The 13,488-nt window shown below is 35.5% G+C and overlaps 1 protein-coding gene across 1 annotated transcript in view; it reads right to left on the bottom strand.

The window, feature by feature from the left end:
- LOC129495456 (netrin receptor DCC-like) overlaps nucleotides 1-13,488 on the bottom strand; it is a 735,527-nt gene that overhangs the window by 299,348 nt on the left and 422,691 nt on the right. The window contains exon 10 of the mRNA XM_055302992.1: nucleotides 9,729-9,883. Coding sequence (XP_055158967.1) covers nucleotides 9,729-9,883 — 155 coding nt within the window. The remainder of the gene's footprint in view (nucleotides 1-9,728; nucleotides 9,884-13,488) is intronic.

Here is a 13,488-nt window from a genome sequence, read left to right as displayed (position 1 = left end):
TTTGCATATTGTACCTCCCTAACACTAAAATAAATACCTCATGAGGATAAGTATTTTTCCTTTCTTTTTTACTGCTGAATTCCCAGTACTGGGAAACACAGGGACACAGTACTGGGAAACACATTGGGGGGCACACAATGAATAGTTGTTGAATGAATGAATGAATGAATGAATGGCATGATAGAGTTCAAACAAGTTTGGAGAGTGAAAAATGAGGTTGTTCAAGATAAGAGACCGATCCATGGGGTGACTTAGCCAGAGCAGGCTTTCTGCTCTTAGAAATTGTAAGTAAAATCTTAAAATAGAAATAGAAGGGACTTACGAAATAGCCTAAAGAAAAAAGGAGATCATTTCAAATACACATGAAAATCACAGAGATAGAAATGAACAAATTATGTGCAATGTTAAGGAACACGATTACATGAGGAATAATTAGAATCCAGCAGTGGAGGAATGCATGATTATAAGAGCTACCATTAATGTGGGTTTAGTAGGCTCAGTATTTGATGCTAATCATCTCGCTTAATCTTCTGAATAATCTTTTGACAGTGTATTGTGACCCATTTTGCAGATTTTCTTTTAAGCTTTTTGACATTCCTGCAAGGTGTCTCTCTCTTTTACATCCGAGGAAAACTGAGGTTTGCCAGAACTAGCTTATTCTAGTTATCTACTGAGTGAAAAATCCAGAATTCAAAGTCAGTCTGACTTCTGAATCATTGTTCTTAGCCATCTTTCACTCTCCTTCCATTTGGAAGACCTGGAACACCAATTATAGATTTAAAGAAGGTGGTAATTCACAAGTTACTTGCATTAACTGTGGGCTCAGAGTTCCGTTGTTTGACTTTCAGTTGATAAAACTCCATGATCGTTTCCTCCTGAACACTGATGGGCAGCATCTTGACTCTGATTTTAACAGCTACAATCTAAACCAGTAATTTTGTGTCATCGCCTTAAAAACCTTTTAATTTCAACCATGGCAATCCTTTGTACCTGTCCAAATTCCTATAATCAGAAATTCTGGCCCAACTCCACCTCTATATTGGATATGATTTGGGGCTCCCCAAGGTGGGAAGATTGGACTGAAACAGAAGAGTTTCCACAGAATAGAGTCCTCTTATGGGTATCTTTTCCCTAGGTATCTTCCTACAAAGTAGTAATATCTTTATTAAAACAATATAATAATGCAGAAACATTGGAGTTAGAGAACAATAGTCCCAGTATCGCCCTTTTGTGTAGTGTATAAGACTTATCACATATTATATAGGGAATACAAGCTACAGCTAAAAGAATCCATAAAATAGTAAAGCGACTTAATTTTAGTTGGAATCGTATTAGGTTATTCAACTATAAATTTCTTGAGGTGATCCTTTCTAAAACACATTAATACTGCACTCTAAAACACAACATATATGTTTTGTGTTATATATCACATATGTTACGCATTATGTGTTATATGTTATAACATAACATATATGTGCATTAAATTATATAGTAGTTATACACTCATACCTTGTAACTATAACTTTAGGTTTAAGAAAAGAGGAAATAATTTGATTCCACAGTATGATTTAGAATAATGTATATTACAGATATATTTTCATCAAAAATTTCATCCCTTATTTTTTGATATTATTCTTCCCATCTTATTTTACTTTTTTTTAGAAGATTTTATTTATTTATTTCATTGAGAGAGAGAGAATGAAAACATGAGCCAGGGGGCAGGGAGCAGGTAGGAGCAAGGGGAGAGGGAGAAGCAGGCTCTCTGCTGAGCAGGGAGCCTAATGCGGGGCGTGATTTCCAGGACCCTGGGATCAGGACCTGAGCCAAAGGCAGATGCTTAACTACTGAGCCACCTAAGTGCCCCCTTACTTTACTTTCCATCCCCAGCACCTTATAGAGGTCTTGACACATTGTAGGTACTCAATAAATGGTTTTATAAACTGCATAGATGAAAAGAGCTTCTTAAGTTGAGAGAAGGTACAAATACAGCTGTGTAAAAATAGCATACTCTTCTGTCTATTTTTCACTAGCCGTATTTAACAGTTCATCATAGAATCAGATATAACTGAAGGAGTTCCATAAGAAAGCTCATCTCAGTTGCTTTATCTTTGGAATACAGTTTTATTCGGCTGCCCTGGCATGATAATATTCCTAAAGATGCTTAAGCTCCAGTTTGCTCTAATTCAGTTTAACAAGCAACCTACTTTCATTTTTAGAAGGATCCATAACCATACTAGGCAATTAAACCCAAAATCAATCTGTCTTTAGGGGAAATCTCTTTATCCCAGGATAGATACCCAGTCTTCTCAAAAACTTCTTCTTCTTATTATTATTATTACTATTATTATTATTATTATTATATTTCTATGTCCTCTTCCTTCATACTGTATATAGTTCTCTATATTATATGCAGATATTATAATTTCTATATAATTTCTCACAAAGCAGATAGCTTCTCTAGATGTTTGGTTATACAATGGAAGAGTCTTGAGCTATGCTTTGTGCTCAGAGTAAAAGAAAATAACAGTGAGCCTTTTGGATGAATGGAATTTAGGCTGCTCCACTGTTGAACTCAAGCAAGAGGTAATCTTTGTCTTTAATCTTTAACTGCGCTTTGAAAGATACTTAATGTTTTTAACCTGAGAAAATGTTTAAAGACCTTAGGTAACTAGCCAGAGAATATGTTCAGATCTAGATTTTGTGGGCTGGCATCACATGATGTGATGAGCATTGGATGTTATACGCAACTGATAAATTACTGAACTATATCTGAAATGAATGATGACTATATTTTGGCTAATTGAATTTAAATGAAATTCTTTTTTTTAATTTTTTTTAAATGAAATTCTTAAAAAATAAATATCCTGAATTAATTCAATGCATACCTAACTTTCAACATTCAAAGAGGACTAATCTGTTAAATGTTTTTAAAGTACTGCTTAAAGTAGTACTTTAACTTTTACTTTAAGTACTTTAAAGTAAAGTAGTAATGGAAATTTCTCTGTGCCATCCCATGTGGTAGCCAATAGTCATATATAAACCATTGAAATGTGGCTAATGAGGATCAAGAATTGAATTTTTAGTTTTCAACTTTATTTAAATTTTAAGTGCTAATAGTTGAAGTATAGCTAATGTGCCTGAATTTTGAATTTTATTTTACTTCAATGCATCTAAACTTAAAGAAACACATGTGACTAATAGTTACTGTACTAGACAATGAAGGTCTAGAACTTAGCACAAAAGAATCAGTTTTGACTGAATAAATGAATGAATGAACTAGAGTGACTCTTATTTGCTTTGAACTTTTCTACTGTGATTAAATAAACCATCCTCCCAAGCCTACCTCTAATTCTTTCACTAATATATTTCATTATAAGAGATATAATATCTGACCTAATTGACCATTAAATCCAAATGGATTCCTTAAGTCTTCTGTTGCTAAGGATGCCAAATCATAAGCCTTTAATGTCTTTCACCTTGTATTTGTATGCCTAAAAGCATGTTTTGCAATGAGAGACATTTTAAATTGCATTAGCATTTGTATGCTACCAAGAAAAGATGGAATGTCAGTGCTTATAGTTCTTTCTCTCTTTTTTATGATTTTATTTATTTATTCATGAGAGACACAGAGAGAGAGAGGCAGAGACACAGGCAGAGGGAGAAGCAGGCTCCATCAAGGAGCCCAATGTGGGACTCGATCTCAGGACCCCAGGATCACGCCCTGAGCCACCCACGCATCCCTCCTTATTTCTTTCTATAATTAAACTACAGTCATGCAGGTGACTATGCAACTGGACAACTGTTCTTTTGTTTATGGTCAACTTTGCTACCACAGTCATCCCAGATAGTCATTCAAATCACCATACAGTGCAGTTAATAATCAAAACCCAGCTCACATGGTAAAATAAATGAGCTAGACAGAAATATGATTTACTTAATTTATAGAAGCATGACGAAACAAACATAATTGATATTTAATATCTCAGCCATATATTAAGTATGGATCAGATACTACCAGAAAATTTTAAGCAACCAGCTATTGATAAAATGACACATTTTATGGGATAATAGAGTATTTTCTGATCGAAAGACCTCAAAATTTAGTTAGGGAGGCAAAGATGTATATTAGGCAAAATTAAAGGTCAAATCAGTCTATAATAGCCTGATTAATTATTGGCAGATGATAATTAGCAGAAAAGTAATGAAATATATAAATGGCTGACTGTATAGTAATCTAGCCAGTTCCAAACCATCAATAAGATATTATATTAGCCTTATTACCTAAAGAGTGTCCCACTTTGTAAGTGCAAGGCAATTGGGATTATGTTTCCATTTGATCCCGTGGGGGCATGGAGTTTCTTTCTATTGACTGCCTACTAGATGCCAGGTAAGACTCGGCAGCTTCTCACATGTTATCACATTTTTTTCTTCACAACCTAGGAAGAGGAGGAATAAATCATATCTTCAATCTATACTTGGGGAAACTGAAGTCTCAAGTACTAAGAAACTTGAACTTGGATGCAGGTAGTAATGTTTGGACAGATAATGTTCAGGGATTTATCAGTTCCCTCCATAATAATTATACAAGCAGAGTCCTATTAGAATGAATGCATGAATGAATATCTATATCTGTATAAATATATATCTATATTTATATATTATTTATAGTTATATATATTTTATATATTTATATATTTATGTGTTTATATATCTATATATTTATATAGATATAGATCCCTTCCCTTCTTCCAGGGAAGGAGGAACAAAGCAGATATGCCTATTCCTCTAGATACTATTTTCTAAAGTGACTCAACTTGGGGGATAGCTTTCACTCATCTTTTCAGTGTCAATATAATGGACTAATAATATTACTCATAACTCAGATATAAAAGGGTTTCGTGGATAATTGGGTTGTGGTCTAGCAAATAGGCTTCCTATTCTAACTGAAGCCTCCAGCCAGTATGTGGTTCATTTTAGGATCCTTCATGATTAAACTGCCTTAACAGCATAGCATCTTAAAGGACCCCAAATAATAATTCAAAAACTCTCCACATGTGGTATGAAAAGATTAGACAAAGCTTAAGCAGGCAGGGGCTTAAATCTGGCTGATAATACAGTGGAGAAATTATATACCATAAAGGCAGGGGGAAGAAGAAAGAGGTTAGCAAAAGAAAGATATAATCAGGGGACATAAACCTTCCTATAAATCAAGCTTTTCTATTCTGGGTGATTATTTCATAAACTGGATCTTGGACTATTGATCTCTTTAAATGATTACTACAAAATGTATGCATTTTTAGAAACAGTTGCTGTCTGATTTACATTTCAGACATATTTTCCATTAGTGTTTATTCCTTGAGAATACAGTTTTCATAATAGAGTTGATATTTTCAAATATTATGGAAAACTTGAAATTCAATTTGTATAAAAGCTATGTAATTTTAGTGTACAATTACTATATCATATTTGGAAAAACAGTGATAAAAGGAGCAACCAAACACATACCCAGATGAGACACATTTTCAAAAGATAAGATCATTTTTTGTCAGAGATAGAAATCAAGATAGAAATGTCCCTCCCCTGACCCCTTGCCTCTAAATTCTGTAATTCTAGCCTAATAATAAAATCAGCCTTCAAACTTTCTCTAAAAACAAAGAATAGTAGGCTCAGCAGGTGGGGAAAGCAGAGGAAGGGGAAGAAAAGGGGAGAGAAGGGAGAAAGGGAAGGGAAGAGGAAGAGAGGAGAGGAGGGGAAATAAAGCACAAGATCTCTAGGATGTTCCATATTCTTAGCAACTGGTATACTACTGAGCAAGAATGAAGAAGATGAAGTGTTTCTTATCCTAGACATATTTTTAAATTGCCGAAATGGCATTTTGTGTTAACAGCAGAAGATAAAATTCACATCAGTACCTATTAGTCATGAAAACATAATTTATTTATCCTAATGTCTGTAATAAAGACAGTAAGTGAGCTACACAGTATTTTTAATCTAAATGAATTGAAGGAGTTGGCTGTTTTGCACATATAAAGGATATTCTGAATGTACTGTTTATCTAGACTGATTTGTTTCTATCTACCTATCTACTGAGTAAGAAGTGAATTATCCAAAGCAATTCTCAACAAAACAGAATCAGGTCACTATTCAAGTAAACAATGGCTTGCAAAGGAAAGAATTTTTCTCCATACAGTGGCAAGAACAGAAGTGATTTAATAAAACAGTGCTGTTAGTAAAGGTCAAAGTATGGTTAGAATTCTCAGGCCATTATCACTGCCCTTAATGAAAAAATTTCAAAGCTTTTTCATGTTACTAAAGTAGAAAGACTATATTGTATTTTCTGGGGAAAAGATAACTGATAGGAGACAGCAGTACTAACCTGCAGTGTGCTTTATTCAGTCAGGCATTTAGTTTTATCATCATTTATGCTAACTTCTAAGCAAAGTAAATGCTTACAGAGACCAGCATCCAGTGAGGCCCTCTGCACAGATACTCAGGTTACTTTCTGAGCGAAGAGGAATGAAGACAAACAAGGGGCTGAGACAGTTGTGTTTGAAATACAGCATGTATTTGAGGAGGCAGAGACACAATGTGATTTAGGCATACAAAAATAACTAGACACTATGCCTTAGCCATCACAGGTAATGGTAAATCCAAGATTGAGATGGTAATATTTCACTTAACAACTTGTTATAAGTTCTCTTACTCTGTTTTATTATTATTGTTACACATTTAGAGTATTTGCTTCCTCAAGAAACTTCTGAGATCCATAAGTGCTGTTATCTCATTACACACATATGCTTTTCCAGCATGCCTCAGATGATAGGGAACAGTATTAGGAACATAGCAGATGTTCATGAAACATGCTTATAAATTGAATTATACCATTTAAAAAGGTAAGTTAAAGCTATATGTGCAATACCAATAATCACTATCGATTTTCTTTTCATTAATGATACTAAATATGGCAGACAATGTTATGAGTAATATTTTCATGAAATGAGGCATTATTAATAGCTGATATAAAATGAAAAATATTTTCTTGTCCCTTGGCTTGGAAAAGTTGGCATAAAAGAAAATTACTTAAAAAAAAAAAAAATAGGGCAGCCCGGGTGGCTCAGCAGGTTTAGCACCACCTTCAGCCCAGGGTGTGATCCTGGAGACCTAGGATCAAGTCCCTCATCGGGCTTCCTGCATAGAGCCTGCTTTGGCCTCTGTCTCTGCCTCTTTCTCTCTCTCTCTCTCTGTCTGTCTATCATGAACAAATAAATAAAATATTTTTAAAAATAAATAAATAAAAATAAATAAATAAAATAAAAATAAAAAACCTTTGGAAATTGATTGTTTTTTAAGCTGGAGATTTAGGAACAATGGAACTGATAGAAGAAAAAATAATGTTGCTTTGTCTTAGAAAACAAGGCTGACTACTTAGGGTTTTTACCAGAATGTAATCATGGCCAGTCAGCCTTAAAATGTATACTAAAACAATCTAGGGGTAACATTAAGATTAGAAAGTGAAGAATTCAAATAATTCATAGAAACTAGATCTTTTGAAAATGAACATACTTTTAAAATTTAAGTTCTACTACTAGAAAATTGAATGAGGTTTTCCTTTAGACAATTTTTGATGAATTTTTTAATTGTCAATCTACATATAGCATGGCATATAACATTTAAAAAAAAGAATATGTATTTTGACCTAACCTTTTTTTTCAACTTTGTTGATCGCAAATACCAAATATTTGTAAAAGTTATATCCCGATATATGGATTATCTTTATATATTATCTGTCTATATATCTCTGTATATCAATATATTTATTATCTCTATATATAATCTGTTAATAGTAAGTTAATGAAGAAACTTTTGACTAAAACATAGACTTTGTGAAATGGAAGTTGGCATTCTTTAGTGATTTAAATACAAACATTGAAAATTATTCTCAAGAACAGAAACTTGAGAGAAGAACCAGCTTCATTAATGGGCATAACAACCAGTGATGTTGTGCAAGGTCTTGCATGGAATGGGGCTTAATGTTCTGTTGTAGCTTCTGGATCCTGCATGGGAGCCTGTATTTCCTAAACATTATCTGAAACCTGTACATAACTATGCCTTTAAAAATGCTATCTGAGGTTTTATGTCTATGAGCCAAATATTTCTAGGATGTGTACAGGTGAAGCATCTCCCCCACCCTAATAAATATTTTATACCAATTTCTTATTATCTTTTCTTTGTAGCCTTGGCTAAGTGAAAAAAAAAAAAAAAAAGAAGAAGAATTTTGCCAAATATAGAACATAATACCAGTACTCAGACTACCTATCAGAGGGTTACTGCTCTCTTTTCTTCAACATGTTGACTTAAAATACCCAAGAAGCAGGGGTGCCAGGTGACTCAGTCATTTAAGCATCTGACTTTGGCTCAGGTCATGATCTTGGGGGGGTCTGAGCATGTGCTCAATGGGGAGTCTGCTGCTCTTCCCTCTGCCTCTGCCCCTCCCCCCCCATGTATACCTTCTCACTCTCTCGCAAATAAATTAAGATCTTTCAAAAAATTAAAATAAAATACCCAAGAAGTGACATAATACAAACATTACTTCCTCACATTTACCAATTAAAATATTTCTAATTTCTACTTCACTTTCTTCTAGAAGCATGAAGTGATCCTAAAATGAAATGTAGTTTTAAATAAAATGAACAGGAATCCAAGCAGAACAGTATCATTACTAAAAAGAAAAAGGAGTAGATACAACTGTCTAAATAATGTAGTTTGTTATAGGTAGTCACTTTATTTAGGTTGTAGATTATAATTTTTAAAATTTTTAACAAAATAAAATTGGCAAACTGCTCATCAGTAATCAATCTTTTCAAATAACATTACAAGTTTGTAGAAAAAAAAACCCACAAAATTTTGTAAGATAGATATTCTTCATATGTAGAGCCTTGGAGCTATTCTTTTATAAAAGTAGAAATCACTGAATTATAATGTGGTCAAAGAACATTCAACTGCTTCACTGTGTGATGATGTAGCTTAATGTAGTGATTTAAGTTAGAGGGTAGTGAGATTGCCCAGTAGAGATTATCTCTTTATACCTCTTTTTTTATTTTTATAAATATTTCATTTATTCTTGAAAGACACAGAGAGGGAGGCAGAGACACAGGCAGAGGGAGAAGCAGGCTCCATGCAGGGAGCATGACGCAGGACTCGATCCTGGGACCCCGGGGTCACGCCCTGAGCCAAAGGCAGGCGCTCAACCACTGAGCCATCCAGGGGCCCCATCTCTTTACATTTCTTGAGTCGAGTTTCACTTTTGGAATCTCCTTCAGGGCATTTAGTGCATGTTTAAGTTTTTTAAGAGGTCTCTGTATTTGGAAGTCCTATGTGGTTGTTTTTTCACCTTTGGTGTTCTTTACAAACTTGGAAAGCCTAAAAAGTCCATGGAGGAGGCTGAAACCAGATGCTGGCAGAGTAAGTCAGTCATTTATTTACTCAGGAAGTGAACCTGGAGACCATATGGATGGATTAGGTCTTTATAGTTGTTCCTTTGCCATTCTGGCCTAAAGTGGGGAGTCCATTTTTGTTAAAAAGTCATCTTACCTTTAAAAATCCTCAAGTTAAATATGTTGCTTTCAGAAATATTCCCTCCATTTTGTCACCTTAATTTCTATGACAGGATTCAAGGATATTGCCAGCAAAAAGAAATACTTTCTAAATGTGTCTATTTTCATACTCACACTCAGGCTGAGTGGCCACTTTGATGGGTTGAGAGCTCTCCCCTGGTCCCCACTCATTGTAGGCCACAACTCGGAAGGTGTACATGGCTTCTGGCTTCAGATTTCCCACAGTAAGCTGAAGGGACCCAGGCTGGGATGTGTTCAATGCTCGTTCTCTGGGAAGTAAAAGTTTCAGGGAAAGATTATTCTAACATCAATACTTGTAGCCAAACTTTTATTTAATGTGCCAAAGCAGTGAGGTGGATCAAGGTTTACTTACTCGTTTCACGCTGACTCTGCTGTAAATCAAGCCCTCTGAGGTTGATTATGAGAAACAAACTGGAAGGGCCTACATGTAAATATTGCAGGGTTTTGGGGGAGTTCAAGTTTATGTCATTCCCATGAAACTTGCAAACTAACGTCTTTTCCCTCAACACTTTACCATTTAGAATTCAAAACTCATGACAAAGAGCTATTAAAATAAGAAGAAACATCTGGAATGTAGACAGGAAGATGCATTTCGTAAACATCCGGCTAATGACAGAAATCAAGGTTTCAATTATTCCACAAATCGGTCTTTGTCAGTATTGCCAACAAATGCATTTATGCATTTTCTAGCATCGTATGAAAGGAAAAGGCAGATGCTAAGTGTCGATGTGCATGGAGCTTGAGCTCCTGTGGTTAAGTTAAGTGCAATTAGTGAGGGAGGGTAGATTCCCTTCTACGTGAGGAGAAATTGCAACTCATGTCTACTTGCCTTGATCTTCGAGCCGCATCTACATGTGTCCAATTCATTTTCCAATCAAAAGCTTCCCAAGTGGTTCCAAACAAATGAATTAATGTGCTGATGATGGTACAATTTGTAGGGCATATTAAGGGAGGGCAAGCCCTATGGATATAGATGCTAACGTGTAAGAAACAATAATTACCAAAGTATTCTTTAAGGATATACATGATTGTAGACATGTGTGTCCTCATTGGCCTCATATAATTGGCTGGCAGGTGAAGAAGGAACTTCAAAGCTATTCAATTGTTTCTTTAGGCTTCTATTTCTAGATCATATCTCGCATCTTAGTGGGATTATATGTACATTTTAGTTTTGTCATTTGGTTTTATCTTGTTTGTGGAAATATTTAAAATGAAACCTAGTTTTCTGTTAGGGCAAAGCAGGTTTCCAAGGAGAAAAATTAAAACAAAGTTTTAAGGGCATTAATTGTGATTCTTGGGCATGTATACAATCTGAATTTGACGGATGCAACAGATGAGCTGGTTTATCCTCAAACCCATTTCTTCTTTTTCACATGCTGGATGAGATTTTCCAGCCCCTGGGAGGTCTTGATGAAGCCATGTGACTGAGTAAACCCAGTGGGTTTGAGTATACACAACATGTGCTGATTCCAGGCCTGGCCTAGAAAAACTGCACAGGTGGTTACCTCCGTGTTCTCTTCCTTCATGCGTGGGCTTGGAGTTGGCAATCATGGCTGCCCTGGGAGCCATATATTGATGACACAGGAGTCAAAATTTGCCAGAATTCTTGATAAGAGCTGAGAGAAGAACTGCCTGTCAATTAGGAACATCCATTTTCTACTTTTTAGAATCAAACGGTTTTGAGCCATTATAAATTCTGGGGCTTGTTTGTTATAGCAGGTAGTGTTATTTTATCCAGTACTGCTAATAATTAAAATATATACCCTTAGTGGTCACTAGAGTCTAGATGGAGGGAAGAACTTATTTAGTGGGTACAGAGTTTCAACTGAAGAAGATGAAAAAGTTCTGGAGATAAGAGGGTGGTGATAACTCAATGAATGCACTTAATGCCATAGAACCCCATACTTAACAATGGTTAAAACTCTATTACAGTATGTGTATTTACCATAATAAAAATAAAACAACCAAACAAACACCCTGTATGAATCTTGATATAGCCTAAGGTTTAGGTATTCCTTTAGGAGTTCTCCATTAAGTTGCTGGAAGGCTGAACTGTAACTCATAGTAGGGCTAGGTTGGCTTCAACAGGAACTGAAAGTAGGCAGGGCTAAAATACAACAGATAATGTCCCACATACTACATAGTACACTGCTCTGTTCTACCCACCTCAGATTATCTAGGCCAGCAAGTTGCTTTGTAAAAGAAAACCCACATAATCAGATTGTATGCCATGTGGATATGTGGATTTTTGCATCTTACTTATTTTTCTTTGGCAGAAGAACTTTTAGATACATTCCCTCAGGCAGCCCTTTTATATAATAGATAGGGTGATTTTATGATCGTTTTACAGATGCAAATGTGTAATTTGGAAAACCAGTGTAATTTTTTTTTTCAAAGGACTCACAGTAGTTAGTGGATAGCAGAGTTAAAAATCTGGATCTTCATCCTTTAAACCCAGTATTGATAACACCCCCACAACTGTGGGACCTATTTGGATCATGGGCACTTTAGGTAGAAGACATAAGGTTCTAAAGGAGAAGAAGGAGTGCTAGGCATTCAGAAACCACTGTGGGATGAATCAGTCATCTGCTGTGATATCTTTTCTATCAGCCTCCAAAAAGTATTCCAAATTAATAATAGTTATGAAAAAAGTATATTCATTGATATGAACAATTGATGCTTCCCCATATTAAATAGAAGTGTGAACAAAGCACTTTTAGAAAATACTTCTGTGGTAGTGATCTGGAAAAAAAATAAAATTTAAGCAAGTACAGTTTTTTGTTTTGTTTTGTTTTGCTTTTTTCCCACAAATATGTTCAGCACAATTCTATACCTCTACTCTAATGACATGCTATGGTACTGCCCTGGATTGACCACTAGTTTCTTTAATGTAGGCTCTTCGCGGCTTAAAACAATGATTCAATCTAAGCATTTCAATTTGAGGTGCCACTTTTCAGAATCTGCTCATCTGATCAAAGTGAGATTGCATCAAAATACTATAGACACTGTGGAGTGGATTCAGCATTTTTAAGTCTGGGGTGGTTATTTTGACTTTCTTATTAATCTGAGCCTGATTCCTCAGGTGCTGACTGGTGCCATGAAAATATTTACCTCCTAGAGTTTCTCAAGAATCAAAGATGCTGTATGTAATCCACATAAAGCAGTAGGCATGGTGCCTAAGATCAGATGGTGAAGTCGTAGGTGCTGATACATTTTGAGGTATGAATCAAGATGGTGGCAGAGAATGTACCCTTGAACAAGTTGCATTAAGACCTAACTCTGGTTAGGCCATATTCTTCTGTGCCTGAAACCAACCCCTGCTCTGGTTTGTATTTACAATGTACTGCATTGTAATAAAAGCTTTTCCTGGCTTTTTGTCATTGGTCCTCCCAGTTCTTCTATTGATGAAGATACTCTTCTGACATCTGTAATCTGTCAACTCCATGCCCCAAATTTGTGCTGGCTGCTATTCTATGGTCAATACATCTCCACTCCTTGTGAAAAGATCCAAAGACCCTCAAGATATGGCCCATACCTTTTCATACTCCCCTATAATGAGTAACCCTGCCCACAACACCATATCCGTCTGTGCTTCTTGGTCTATTGCCATTCTGCCTTTCATTAGTTTGGTTTAGTTTTGTTCTGTTCTTGTTTCAATTGTCCTGGAATCACTTTGTTCTGACTTAGTTTCTTCTCAGTTTGGTAAAAGCTTGCTCATTCTTCAAACGCAATTCAAATGAAATCTCTTGACTGGAGCTTGCCCTACCATCACGTCCTCTGATTCCAACAGCATTAAATACTCTGTTATGCTTTTCCTGCTCTTTCTTTATAGAGCTGTTGTAGCACATATCAC

The sequence above is a fragment of the Nyctereutes procyonoides genome, unplaced genomic scaffold (assembly GCF_905146905.1).
Source record: "Nyctereutes procyonoides isolate TBG_1078 unplaced genomic scaffold, NYPRO_anot_genome, whole genome shotgun sequence".
NCBI lineage: Eukaryota > Metazoa > Chordata > Mammalia > Carnivora > Canidae > Nyctereutes > Nyctereutes procyonoides.
The sequence above is the reverse complement of the archived record's forward strand: the minus strand, read 5'-3'. Positions and strand labels throughout refer to the sequence as shown.